This window comes from Tinamus guttatus, unplaced genomic scaffold (assembly GCF_059628265.1).
Source record: "Tinamus guttatus ecotype Peru unplaced genomic scaffold, ASM5962826v1 Tinamus_guttatus_pri_ptg000866l, whole genome shotgun sequence".
In the NCBI taxonomy this organism is placed as follows: domain Eukaryota; kingdom Metazoa; phylum Chordata; class Aves; order Tinamiformes; family Tinamidae; genus Tinamus; species Tinamus guttatus.
Window position 1 is genome coordinate 592,887 of NW_028289400.1, and position 14,226 is coordinate 607,112.

The 14,226-nt window shown below is 63.8% G+C and overlaps 2 protein-coding genes across 2 annotated transcripts; both read left to right on the top strand.

Moving 5' to 3' along the window:
• The first annotated feature begins 1,329 nt into the window (after positions 1 to 1,329).
• On the top strand, positions 1,330 to 6,523 carry ACTG2 (actin gamma 2, smooth muscle). Its single transcript, XM_088537794.1, has 8 exons — positions 1,330 to 1,507; positions 1,587 to 1,715; positions 1,802 to 1,912; positions 2,961 to 3,045; positions 3,120 to 3,281; positions 3,868 to 4,059; positions 5,309 to 5,490; positions 6,358 to 6,523. Exons 1-8 carry the CDS (start codon positions 1,382 to 1,384, stop codon positions 6,499 to 6,501), a joined length of 1,131 nt encoding a protein of 376 aa, XP_088393920.1. The 5' UTR covers positions 1,330 to 1,381; the 3' UTR covers positions 6,502 to 6,523.
• Positions 6,524 to 9,396: 2,873 nt separating this feature from the next.
• On the top strand, positions 9,397 to 13,772 carry DGUOK (deoxyguanosine kinase). Its single transcript, XM_088537795.1, has 7 exons — positions 9,397 to 9,460; positions 10,846 to 10,952; positions 11,023 to 11,210; positions 12,228 to 12,375; positions 13,200 to 13,315; positions 13,412 to 13,511; positions 13,701 to 13,772. Exons 1-7 carry the CDS (start codon positions 9,412 to 9,414, stop codon positions 13,770 to 13,772), a joined length of 780 nt encoding a protein of 259 aa, XP_088393921.1. The 5' UTR covers positions 9,397 to 9,411.
• The last annotated feature ends 454 nt before the right edge of the window (positions 13,773 to 14,226 follow it).

Sequence of the window (14,226 nt, forward strand, 5' to 3'; positions counted from 1 at the left end):
TTCGATCCCGGATGCCGCTGGAACGTGGCTCTTCCCGGCCCCGCGGGCGGGAGCGTCGTCCCCTTTCCCACACCCCTTCCATCCCTTCCCTGGGATTTTTCCCTCCCGTCTCCTCCCCGGCAGGTCACACGTGGCCTTGGGGACCTCGCGGGTGCCTGCGCAGGCCAAGGGTGCCCCGGGGCCGCTCATGGGGACGATGCCGTGGGCCACCCCGTGCCTCAGTTTCCCCCTTCGCTGTGCCCAAAAGCCCCCGGTTTCCCCCTGAACCAGGCCCTGGGGATTGGGGATCCCTCTGTGATGATCCCTGCGCCATTCCCGGGTTTGGGCCCCCAAAAACCGGGGCGGGAAGCGCAGACCGGGCCGCGCTGTGACACCCCCGTGGTGCCGCAGGGAGCTCCGTGCCCTCCTCCGGCATCCCGGGATGCAGCCGGCATCGCTCCACACCAGGATTCCTTTGGGGCCCAGGCCATTCCGGGGCGCCTCTTCCCAGGAAACGGAGCCGTCCCGCGGCAGGGGGGGGATTTTCCCCCTTTTTTTTTTAATTTTCCCCTTCCCCCCCCAAATCGCAGCTTATAAGGACTTGTGTCTCGCTTGTTTATGGCGAGCGCAGCATAAAAGGAAGGGACTCCCGAAGGGGCCGTCGCCTCCTCGCCGCCGCTTTCCTTTTTTTTTCCTTGCAATAATTAACCGCGCCGGGTCCCCCCGCCAGTCCAAGGTCGATTTAATGAAATAAAGCACCTTATATGGCCATACGGCCAAGGCACCATCACTTGGCCTATTTAGGGCCTTCGCTTGGGAGAGGATCCGCCTCTGCGGCTCCAAAGTCTCCCTGGTATTTATAATCCGGGCGCAGCGGGACTCGGTCCCAGAGGAAAGGAGCTCTCGTCTCCGCGGTGAGTCCGGCTGCTTCCCGGGACACCGGGAAAAGGGCGACGGGAAGCGGCACTTGGGGTTCGCTTCGGGATGCGGCGCCGGGAAGCTCCGTGCCGGGATAATTCCCAGCTCGGGCTTTGGGAACGGGGTGCTGGGGTTTGCTCGTCCCGCCCCGGAGCTGTTTGGCTTCCCGGGTGCTGGAACGCTCCGGGGTCCGTCCTGCCCGGGGGAGCGGCCGGAGGCAGCCGGACCGGGATGGAGGAACCACCCGGAGTATCCGGATCCCTCCCGGAGCTGGGGATGCGGCGGGGGGATTTCGGGGGGGAAAAACCAGCTCCACGGGATGGATCCGGCCGGATTTCAGGGAGCCGCAGCCCCGCGGGGACCGGCTCTCCGGCGGGTGGGAAAAGCCGGCCGGGTTTTCCCGGGCGGATGGGGCAGAAGCGCCGTCTCTGACGCCGCCGTCCGCAGCTTTCGCCCAGGTCCCGCCGTGAGCAGCGTCCCCAGCATGTGCGACGAGGAGACCACGGCGCTGGTGTGCGACAACGGCTCCGGCCTGTGCAAGGCCGGGTTCGCCGGCGACGACGCCCCCCGCGCCGTCTTCCCCTCCATCGTGGGCCGCCCCCGGCATCAGGTGGGTGCGCGCGGGATAAAACGGCGGGATAACGGCGGGATAACGGAAGGATGCGGGATAACGGTGCCGCCTCGTGCAGGGCGTCATGGTGGGCATGGGCCAGAAGGACAGCTACGTGGGCGACGAGGCGCAGAGCAAGCGCGGTATCCTCACGCTCAAGTACCCCATCGAGCACGGCATCATCACCAACTGGGACGACATGGAGAAGGTGGGCGGCGCGCGGGGCGCCGGGGGGACGCCGCGTCGCCGCCGCCGCCGCCGCGCTCACCCGCTGCCCGTGTCCCCCCGCCGCAGATCTGGCATCACTCCTTCTACAACGAGCTGCGCGTGGCGCCCGAGGAGCACCCGACCCTGCTCACCGAGGCGCCGCTCAACCCCAAGGCCAACCGCGAGAAGATGACGCAGGTGCGGGGGGCGTCCCCAAGGTGTCACCTGGGGCGCGGTGGCCCCCGATGTGACGCCGCGGCGGTGCCGTGACCCACGTGTGGGTGCGTTGCCCGGATGTGCCGCCTGGGCAGTGCACGGCCACCAGATGTGTTCAATGCATTGAGCCACATCTGGGTGCAATGCAGTGACCCCAGATGTGTCACCTGGGCAATGCACGGGCCCACATCTGGGTGTAACGCAGTGACCCCAGATGTGTCACCTGGACAATGCAGTGACCCCAGATGTGTCACCTGGACAATGCACGGGCCCACGTCTGGGTGTAACGCAGTGACCCCAGATGTGTCACCTGGACAATGCAGTGACCCCAGATGTGTCACTTGGGCAATGCACGGGCCCACATCTGGGTGCAACGCAGTGACCCCAGATGTGTCACCTGGACAATGCAGTGACCCTAGATGTATTTGTTCAATGCATTAACCCATATCTGGGTGCAATGCAGCAACTCCAGATGTGTCACCTGGACAATGCACTGCCACCAGATGTGTTTGTTCAATGCATTGAGCCATATCTGGGTGCAACGCAGTGACCCCAGATGTGTCACTTGGGCAATGCAGTGACCCCAGATGTGTCACCTGGACAATGCACTGCCACCAGATGTGTTCGTGTAGTGCATTGACCCACATCTGGGTGCAACGCAGCAACCCTAGATGTGTCACCTGGGCAATGCACTGCCACCAGATGTGTTTGTTCAATGCATTGAGCCACATCTGGGTGCAACGCAGTGACTCCAGATGTGTCACCAGGATCATGCACTGACTCTGGAAGTGCTCATGGAGTGCATTGACCCACATCTGGCTGCAACGCAGTGACCCCAGATGTGTCCCCTGGACAATGCACTGCCACCAGATGTGCTCATGCAGTGCATTGACCCACACGTGGGTGCAACGCGCTGCCCCCAGCCGTGTCCCCGGGGCCATGCGCTGCCCCACACCCGGGTGACCCCCATGTGGGTGCCGGGCAGCACCGCGGGGCTCCCTGCGCCGCTCACCCCGCGTTCCCCTTGCAGATCATGTTCGAAACCTTCAACGTCCCCGCCATGTACGTGGCCATCCAGGCCGTGCTCTCCCTCTACGCCTCCGGCCGCACCACCGGTGAGTAGCCGCCCCGGCGCATCCCGCGGCACCGGCCCCGCAGCGCCGGCCTCATCCCGCGCCCTCGTCCCTAGGGATCGTGCTGGACTCGGGCGACGGCGTCACCCACAACGTGCCCATCTACGAGGGCTACGCGCTGCCCCACGCCATCATGCGCCTCGACCTGGCCGGCCGCGACCTCACCGACTACCTCATGAAGATCCTCACCGAGAGGGGCTACTCCTTCGTCACCACCGGTACGGGGACGGGGATGGGGACGGGGACGGGGATGGGGACGGGGATGGGGATGGGGACGGGGATGGGGACGGGGATGGGATGGGGACGGGGATGGGGACGGGGATGGGGACGGGGACGGGGACTGGGATGGGGATGGGATGGGGACGGGGACGGGGACGGGACGGGGATGGGGACGGGGATGGGGATGGGATAGGGATGGGGATGGGAATGGGGATGGGGATGGGATGGGGATGGGGATGGGACGGGGACGGGGACGAAGACGGGGATGGGGATGGGGACGGGAACGGGGACGGGGATAGGGACGGGGACGGGGACGAAGACGGGGATGGGGATGGGGACGGGAATGGGACGGGACGGGGACGGGGATGGGGACGGGGATGGGGATGGGGATAGGGATGGGGACGGGGACGAAGACAGGGATGGGGATGGGATGGGGATGGGGATGAGACGGGGACGGGGACAGGGATGGGGACGGGGATGGGGACGGGGGTGAAGACGGGGATGGGGATGGGGACGGGGACGGGGATGGGGACAGGGATGGGGACGGGGACGGGGACGGCACCTTCACCCGCCGCCCTCCCGCAGCCGAGAGGGAGATCGTGCGCGACATCAAGGAGAAGCTCTGCTACGTGGCGCTCGACTTCGAGAACGAGATGGCCACGGCGGCCTCCTCCTCCTCGCTGGAGAAGAGCTACGAGCTGCCCGACGGGCAGGTCATCACCATCGGCAACGAGCGCTTCCGCTGCCCCGAGACGCTCTTCCAGCCCTCCTTCATCGGTGCGGCCGCGCGCGGGGCCGCGGGGGCCCAAGGGTGCATTGCAGCCTGCAGTGGGGCTGGCACGGGGGCTGCAGGGGCTGCAGATGTGGGGAGCGGGTGCCCAGGGGTGCATTGCAGCCTGTAACGGGGCGTGCATGGGGTTTGCAGGGGTTGCAGGTTTGGGGAATGGGTGCCCAAGGGTGCATTGCAGCCTTCAGTGGGGCTTGCAAGGGGACTGCAGGGGTTGCAGATGTGAGGACCGGGTACCCAAGGGTGCATTGCAGCTTGCAATGGGGCTTGCAAGGGGGCTGCAGGGGTTGCAAATGTGAGGAGCGGGTGCCCAAGGATGCATTGCAGCCTGTAACAGGGCGTGCATGGGGTTTGCAGGGGTTGCAGGTGTGAGGAGCAGGTGTCCAAGGGTGCATTGCAGCCTGCAATGGGGCTTGCAAGGGGGCTGCTTTGGGGAACAAGCATTGGGGCTTAAAAGAAGGTTGCAGATGTGAGGAGCGGGGGCCAAGGATGCATTGCAGCCTGCAATGGGGGTTGCAAGAGGGCTGCAGGGGTTGCAAATCTGAGGAGCGGGTACCCAAGGGCATGTTGCAGCTTGCAATGGGGCTTGCAAGGGTGGCTGGTTTGGGGAGCAAGCGTTGGGGCTTAAAAAACATTGCAGATTTGTGGAGCGAGTATTGGGTTTGCAAGAGTTGCAGATTTGGGGAGTGTGCACCCTGCAATGGGGTGTGCATGGGGGCTGCAAGGGCAGCTGCTTTGGGGAACGAGCATTGGGGTTTGCAAGGGTTGCAGATTTGGGGAGGGAGCATCGGGGTTTAAGCAGGTTGCAGATTTGGGGAGCGAGCGCCCAAGGGTGCATTGCAGCCTGCAATGGGGCGTGCATGGGGGCTGCAGGGGCTGCAGATTTGGGGAGCGGGTGCCCAAGGGCGCAACATACATCGGGTTTGCAAGGGCAGCCGCTTTGGGGGCAGGCGCTGCATTTTGCAAGGGCTGCAGATTTGGGGAGCGAGGACCGGCGCTTAAAGGGGGTTGCAGATCTGGGGAGCGAGCGCCCAAGGGTGCATTGCAGCCTGCAACGGGGCGTGCATGGGGGCTGCAGGGGTTGCAGATTTGGGGTGCCAGCACCCAAGGGTGCATTGCAGCCTGCAATGGGGCGTGCATGGGGGCTGCAGGGGTTGCAGATTTGGGGCGCCAGCACCCAGGGGTGCACTGCACCCCACGGGCTCCTTCCCGGGCGCTCACCCCGCCGCATCCCCCCAGGCATGGAGTCGGCCGGCATCCACGAGACCACCTACAACTCCATCATGAAGTGCGACATCGACATCCGCAAGGACCTGTACGCCAACAACGTGCTCTCCGGCGGCACCACCATGTACCCCGGCATCGCCGACCGCATGCAGAAGGAGATCACGGCGCTGGCCCCCAGCACCATGAAGATCAAAGTAGGCGCCCGGGGAGGGGACGCGGGGGGACACGACGCCCCTATGGGGACCCACATGCCGGGATGGGCCATTCCCAGCTGGAACACGGGAAAAGCAGGGAAAGCGGGAGGTGTCCAGTGGGCATAGGGGGACATGATGCCCCTACGGGGACCCATATGCCGGGATGGACCATTCCCATCTGGAGCACGGGAAAAGCCGGGAAAGCGGGAGGTGTCCAGTGGGCACAGGGGGACATGATGCCCCTATGGGGACCCACTTGCACACGCCGGGATGGGCCATTCCCAGCCGGAGCATGGGAAAAGTGGGGAAAGTGGGAGGCGTCCGGATGGCACAGGGGAACACGATGCCCCTACGGGGACCCACATGCTGGGATGGACCATTCCCAGCTGGATCATGGGAAAAGCGGGGGAAGTGGGAGGTGTTCAGTGGGCATAGGGGGACATGATGCCCCTATGGGGACCCACGCACACGCCGGGATGGACCATTCCCAGCCGGATCATGGGAAAAGCGGGGAAAGTGGGAGGTGTCCAGTGGGCACAGGGGGACACGATGGCCCTATGGGGACCCACTTGCACATGCTGGGATGGGCCATTCCCAGCCGGAGCATGGGAAAAGTGGGGAAAGCAGGAGGTGTCCGGCGGGCGCGAGGGGACATGATGCCCCTACGGGGACCCACATGCCGGGATGGGCCGTTCCCAGCCGGAACGTGGGGAAAGCGAGAAAAACGGGAGGTGTCCAGTGGGCATAGGGGGACATGATGCCCCTATGGGGACCCACTTGCACACACCGGGATGGGCCATTCCCAGCCGGAGCACGGGAAAAGCGGGAGGTGTCCGGGCCAGCTCCTGACTCCGGCTGTCTCCGCAGATCATCGCCCCTCCGGAGCGGAAGTATTCCGTGTGGATCGGCGGCTCCATCCTGGCCTCGCTGTCCACCTTCCAGCAGATGTGGATCAGCAAGCCCGAGTACGACGAGGCCGGGCCCTCCATCGTGCACCGGAAATGCTTCTGAGCGCGCGGCCGCGTCGCCCGCCCGGCCCCGCCGTCCCCCCCGCCATTAAACGTCCTCTCCAGGCGCTGGCCCCATCCTGGCACCTCTGGGGACAAGGAGGGGACCGGGAGGGATGGGGTGGGCGATGGGGACGCGGGGACCCCTCGTCTGGTTTCGCTGCCCCGGTTGTGGGGGATGGCCCCAGCTGATGTCCCCAACCCCATGTTGATGCCTTGGGGCACCCCCACACGGACGTCCCCAAGCCCCCGCTGATGTCCCCAACCCCACACTGATGTCCCCAACCCCATGCCGATGTTCCCAATGCCACGGTGACGTCCCCAACCCCACACTGGTTCCTTGGGACACCCCACACCGATGTCCCCAACCCCACGTTGATGTTCCCAAGCCCACGCTGATGTCCCCAAGTCCATGCTGATGCCTTGGGACACCCCCTGCTTATGTCCCCAGCCCCTCACTGATGTCCCCAAGCCCACATTGGTGTCTTGGGGCACCCCACACTGACATCTCCAATCCCACGCCAATGTCCCCAATGCCACACTTATGTCCCCAGCCCCACACTGGTTCCTTGGGGCACCCCACACTGATGTCCCCAACCCCACGCCGATGTCCCCAAGCCCACACGAATGTCACCAAGCCCACACTGATGTTCCCAAGCCCATACTGATGCCTTGGGGCACCCCACACTGATGTCCCCAACCCCATTCTGATGTCCCCAACCCGTCACTGATGTCCCCAAGCCCACACTGATGTCCCCAAGTCCATACTGGTGCCTTGGGGCAGCCCACGCCGATGTCCCCAACCCGTCACTGATGTCCCCAACCCGTCACTGATGTCCCCAACCCCACACTGGTGCCTTGGAGCACCCCACGCCGATGTCCCCAACCCCACGTTGATGTCCCCAAACCCACACTGATGTCCCCAGCTCCACACTGGTGCCTTGGAGCACCCCACGCTGATGTCCCCAATGCCATACTGATGTCCCCAACCCCACACTCGTTCTTTGAGACTCCCCACTTCAATGTCCCCAACCCCACACTGATGTCCCCAACCCCGTGTTGATGCCTTGGGGCATCCCATGCCTGATGGCCCTGACCCCTCACTGGGGTCCCCAACCCCTCACTGATGTCCCCAACCCTGTGTTGATGCCTTGGGGCATCCCACACTGACGTCCCCATCCGCTCACTGATGTCCCCAACTCCACGCCAATGTCCCCAACCCCACGCCAATGCCCCTAAGCCCACGCTGATGTCCCCAACCGCACGCTGATGCCTTCGGGCACACCCTGCTGATGTCCCCAACCCCACACTGGTGCCTTGGGGCACCTCATGCCAATGTCCCCAACCTCACGCCAATGTCCCCAACTCCTCACTGATGTCCCCAACCCCATGCCAATGTCCCCAACCCCACACCGGTGCCTTGGGGAACCCCATGCCGATGTCCCCAAGCCCACACTGTTGTCCTCAACCCCACATTAGTTCCTTGGGGCACCCCACGCTGATGTCCCCAACCCCATGCCGATGTCCCCAACTCCTCACTGATGTCTCCAACCCCACACTGATGTCCCCAATGCCACGCTGATGTCCCCAACCCCACGCAATGTCCCCAACTCCTCACTTATGTCCCCAGTCCCACGCTGATGTCCCCAAGCCCACATTGGTGCCTTGAGGCACCCCACACTGACGTCCCCAACTCCTCACTGATGTCCCCAACCCCACGCCAATGTCCCCAACTCCTCACTGATGTCCCCAACCCTACACCGGTGCCTTGGAGCACCCCACGCCAATGTCCCCAACTCCTCACTGATGTCCCCAACCTCACGCCAATGTCCCCAAGCCCATGCCGATGTCCCCAAGCCCACACTGATGTCCTCAACCCCACATTGGTGCCTTGCGGCACCCCACGCCCATGTCCCCAATCCCATGCCGATGTCCCCAACTCCTCACTGATGTTTCCAACTCCACGCCAATGTCCCCAATGCCACACTGATGTCCCCAACCCCACACTGGTGCCTTGGGGCACCCCACGCCGATGTCCTCAATCCCACACTTGTGCCTTGGGGCACCCCACGCTGATGTCCCCAACCCCACGCCAATGTCCTCAATTCCACACCGGTGCCTTGGGGAACCCCACGCCGATGTCCCCAACCCCACGTTAATGTCCCCAAACCCACACTGATGTCCCCAGCTCCACACTGGTGCCTTGGAGCACCCCACGCCGATGTCCCCAATGCCATACTGATGTCCCCAACCCCACACTCGTTCCTTGAGACACCCCACTTCAATGTCCCCAACCCCACGCTGATGTCCCCAACCCCACACTGATTCCTTGGGACACCCCATGCTGATGTCCCCAACCCCATGCTGATGTCCGCAAAGCCACACTTATGTCCCCAGCTCCACACCGGTGCCTTGGGGCACCCCCTGCTGATGTCCCCAAGCCCACGCTGATGCCCCCAACCCCACACTGGTTCCTTGGGGCACCCCCTGCTGATGTCCCCAAACCTACACTTATGTCCCCAACCCCACACTGGTGCTTGGGGCAACCCACGCCCACGTCCCCAACCCCACGCCGATGTCCCCAACCCCTCGCTAATGTCCTCATGTGGCCCAAGCTGATGCCCCAGCACCCACGGCTGCCCCATATGGGTCCCCTCTGTCCCCTCCCTACCCCCATGCTGGTGCCTGCAGACCCCGTTGCGGGCCCCACCCCCTCGCTCTAGGCCCCACCCCCTCGCCCTAGGCCCCGCCCATACATTAGCATACCGCCAGAGAGCGGTCGGGGCGCCGCATAAATTTGCATCTCAAGGAGGCGGCCACGCCCCCTCAGCGTCCCCCGCCGCGCGCTCGCCCTGGTGGGCGGGGCCTGCGCATGCGCGCGGCGCCGCCTGCGGGAGGCGGCGGAAGCGGCGCCATGGCGGCGCGCGGGGCCGCGCTGCGCCTCGCCATCGAGGGCAACATCGGTACCGGGAGCGGGGGGGAACGCGTGTAACGGTCGAGACTGGGGTGTCCCGGGGAGCTTGAGCTGTGGTAGAGGGGGGTTGGGGTGTAACTGGAGTGTTTGGGCTCTAACGGGGGGGTCTGAGGTGTAACTAGGGGGTCTGGGGTGTAACTGGGGGATCTGAGGTGAAACTGGGGTGTTTGGGGTGTAACGGGGGGTCTGGGGTGTAACGGGGGGTCTTTTGGGTGTAATGTCAGTGTGGGGACAGGCGGAGGTCTAGGCTGAGGGGGTTTTGGGATGTCTCGGGGGGCTTTGGGGTTATCTGGGTGTAAGAGATGGGGTTTGGGCTGAGGGGTGGGCACTGGGGTGTAGCTGGGTGCGTTGGGGTGCAATTGAGTGGTGTTGGGGGGCGTTGGGGTGTAGCTGAGGGTTTTGGGATGTAACTGGGGGCATTGGGATGCAATTGGGTGGTGTTGAGGGGCGTTGGGGTGTAGCTGGGGGCATTGGGGTGTAGCTGGGGGTGTTGCTTTGTAGCTGAGGGTTTTGGGGTGTAACTGGGGGCATTAGGATGCAATTGGGTGGTGTTGGGGGGCATTGGGGTGTAGCCGGGGGTGTTGGGGTGTAGCTGAGGGTTTTGGGGTGTAACTGGAGGCATTGGGGTGTAGCTGGGGGTGTTGGGGTGTAGCTGAGGGTTTGGGGGTGTAACTAGGGGGCATTGGGATGCAATTGGGTGGTGTTGGGGGGTACTGGGGTGTAGCTGAGGGTGTTGGGGTGTAGCTGGGGGTGCTGCGGTGTAGCTGAGGGCGTTGGGGTGTAACTGAGGGTGTTGGGATGCAATTGGGTGGTGTTGGGGGGCATTGGGGTGTAGCTGGGAGCGTTGGGGTGTAACTGAGGGTGTTAGGATGCAATTAGGTGGTGTTGGGGGGCGTTGGGGTGTAGCTGAGGGTTTGGGGGTGTAACTGGGGCATTGGGATGCAATTGGGTGGTGTTGGGGGGAATAGAGTGTAGCTGGGGGCGTTGGGGTGTAACTGAGGGCATTGGGATGCAATTGGGTGTTGTTGGGGGCCGTTGGGGTGTAGCCAAGGGCATTGGGGTGTACCGGGGAGATTGTTGGGGGTGCCTGGGGTCTAGTGTGAGGACAAGGGCTCGGGGTGTAACCGGGTGTTGGGGGTTCGGGTGTGATGTGGCAGGGGGGGACGCCGGGGTGTCCCTGGGGTGTCGGCTGTAGCAAGCGCCCACAGGCGTCACATTAAGCAGATATTTTAAAATAAAACGTGCGCTCGCCGTTCGTCAGGATAAAAGCGGTTCACTTGGCTGCGGCAGGTTCCGGAAAACAAAAGTGCCAAAAAAAGGCCCAAACGACGAGGCCGGCGCCCCTTTCACTCCCCTCCTTGTGTTTCCCTCGAGCCGTGGGGAAGTCCACGTTCGTGAGGCTCCTCGGAAGGACGTTCCCGGAGTGGCACCTGGTGACGGAGCCCGTGACGCAGTGGCAGAAGGTCCAGGCTGCGGGAGAGGTGAGGACACGCGAGCTCCCTCCCACTCCAGTGCCTTTTTCCTTCCGTATCCCGCTGTTTTTCCTCACAGGCTCCCTCTCCACAGGGCGTTGGCAACCTGCTCCAGCTGCTCTACCAGGAGCCGTCCCGATGGTCCTACACATTCCAGACCTATTCCTGCATGAGCCGCCTCAAGGCGCAGCTGGAGCCGCTCGCGGAGCGGCTGCTCCGGAGCCCGGAGCCCGTGCAGATCTTTGAGAGATCCGTGTACAGCGACAGGTAGGGAAAAACAGACAAAAATGGGAATTAAGTGCTCAACGGGCATCGCTTTTATGGCAGCGAATGGAAAAGGAATGAAGCAACCAAGGCAAAAGTCTTGGAAAGCAGCTCCAAGACGCGCATGGTGCCGATGGGAGCGGGACCCTGCAGCCTCCGCTTGGCCCGGAATCGAGAACGATGCTTAATTAAGGACATTCCCGTGTCCCTCCGCGGATACCGGGCGCTCTGGGAACGCTGTGGGAAGCCGCAGCCGCACGTGGATCTTCCCGACCGGTTCTGCTCCTTGCCGCTCGCTCCCGCTCCGCGTTGGGCAGAGGTGCCTGGATGGGCCTGGTCCCGGGAAATCCTTCGGGTGAAGCCTCACAGGCTGCTCCCCTTTCCCTTGGAAGCTGGAAGCACAAGCAGCTGTGTTTTCCCTGTTGCTCCGATGTATATTAAGGATGATCCAAGGGCATCCGTGCAGTCCTCACCGGAGCAGGAGGTTCTCCCTCGGAAAGCTTATCCGAAGGCGAGAGGTGCTTGAGCAGGGAGGCCGGAGGGCTCTGCCCTCGGGGTGGCTCTTGCTCCCGCTCCTCGCGTGCTGCTTGTGGGAATCTCCTTCCCGCTCGGAATGCCGCGCAGCAGGCGTTGTGTTGCACCCGTGCGGGCTGTTTCCTTCGGGAATGCTCCGAGGGCGCCAACTTGGGATGAGAGGAGCGACCACGGAGCATCCGCGCAGAGGCCGGACGCGTGGGAGAGAGGGAAAGGGCGGAAACGTTATTCCAGGCTGTGCTGGAATCCCGAGCTCCGGAAAGCGGAATTTTGCAGCAGTACCGGGTTAGGAATGCAGAGAGTTGCTTAGGACAGCTGCTTTCCGTGACCGTATTCCCACATGCCAAGGTCTCTTCCGAGCGAGCTCCGGAGGGCTGTCCCGCTTGTGGGAGCATCCAGCCCCCTTCCAGGAGATCCCCGGGGCCGGATCGGGAACAGGGAGCCCCCATGTCCGCGGTGTCACCGCGTCTCCTCCGTGCCCTCCAGGTACGTGTTTGCCAAGAACCTCTTTGAGGCCGGACAGCTGGGAGCCCTGGAATGGGCCATCTACCAGGACTGGCACACGTTCCTGCTGCGGGAGCTGGCGGAGCGCGCGGCGCTGCACGGATTCCTCTACCTGCGCGCCGCTCCAGAGGTAACGGAGCTTCCCGCGGGGATCATAGAGTCATGGAATGCTGAAGGTTGGAAGGGACCTCTAGGGATCATCCAGTCCAACCCCCGCACACGCAGGGTCACCTAGAGCACGTGGCACAGGGCTGCGTCCAAGCGGGTTTGAAGATCTCCAGAGAAGGAGACTCCACAACCTCTCTGGGCAGCCTGTTCCAGGGCTCTGGCACCCTCACTGTTAAAATTTTTTCCTTAAGTTCCTGTGGAACTTTTGGTGTTTCAGTTTGTGGCCATTTCCTCTAGTTCTGTCGGTGGCCACCAGTGAGAAGAGACCAGCCCCATCCTCCTCACTGCCTCCCTTGAGGTACCTCTAGACACTGCTCAGGTCCCTCTCAGCCTTCTCTTCTCCAGCTGAACAGGCCCAGCTCCCTCAGCCTCTCCTCATAGGGCAGATGTTCCAGGCCCCTGATCATCCTCGTAGCCCTGCGCTGGCCTCTCTCCAGCAGCTCCACATCCCTCTTGTCCTGTGGAGCCCAGAACTGGACACAATGCTCCAGAACTGGACACAGTACTGCAGAACTGGACACAATGCTGCAGATGTGGCCTCACCAGGGCTGAGCAGAGGCAAGAGCTCCCGGGCCGTTCCCGTGGGAATGCTGGTGGTTTTGTTGTGGATCCCGGAGCGGCTCCGCACCGTCCCCTAACGCTCCGCCGGGATACGGGAGCTCTTGGCTCTGCGTTCCCGGGTGCTTTGGGATTTGAGGAGTTGATTCTCCTGGATGTCACGGGGCCTTCCCGGGGGCCGCTCCGTGAGGCCTCCCCCAATCCCGGCTCTCCTGCCGCTTCCCATAGAAATGCCTGGAGAGGCTGCGCCGCCGGGGGAGGCCGGAGGAGAGGGGCATCCCGCTGGAATACCTGGAGCAGCTGCACACGCAGCACGAGCGCTGGCTGCTGGAGAGGAGCACGGAGTGAGTGCGGAGCGCGGGAATGCCGCGGGAATGCCGGAGCTCCGGAGGCCGCTTCCCGCCGGCGCGGGATCCCTCACGGCCTGCCTGCATCCGCAGGGTGCATTTCACGGGATTGCGGGACGCCTCCGTCCTGGTGCTCGACGCCAACCGGGATTTCGAGCGCGACGCCGCCGCGCGGGACGTCCTCGTGGACAAGGTGGGAGCTGCGGGAATGGCGGGACCCCTCCGGAACGCGGCGGCTCGGCCGGGTCCTCCCTGTCCCGATTCCCGCTCTGGCCGCTGGGAATCCCTAACGTGTCCATGGGTTTCCACAAACGTGCCCCTTTTTTAAGGGAAAACATCGCGGATCCCGGATCCGCGCGGCTCAGACGGGCTCTTCCTGCAGGTGGCCGCGTTCGTCCGGGTGCTGCGATCCCAAGTTTTGCCCTCCGGACCCGCCATTCCCGTGGGACTTTAGCTCCTTGGAGACTTCTGGGACCCGGCGGAGACGGAAGGGAGCGACGGGGCGGATGGTGTCGGCCTTGGGAAGCGGCTCCGGAGGATCCCGCAAGCCTGGGATGAAACGTGTGGGCGCCGGAGAGAAGGGAATTTGGGAGGATGGATCCTCGGAGGCACCGGGGCTGCAGCCAAGCCTGGAGCTGGACGTTTGGGATGCGGAGCCCGCGGACGGGACGGATCTCGGGGGCTCCTGCCGGCATTTCAACCCCTTCCCGGAATTTTTGTAATCCGAAGAAAATAATAATGATTTTCCCAAAGCGAGGAGGGAGCCGGACCTGCCCGGAGGCGACGGAGCCTCCGCAAGAGCAGCGGAGACGCCGGGAAGGGAGACGAGGGAGCGTCGGGCTTCCCGGGAGCGTCGGGCTTCCCGGGAGCGCCGCTTCCCGGCCCTGCATCCGGGGCCGGAGCGCGCA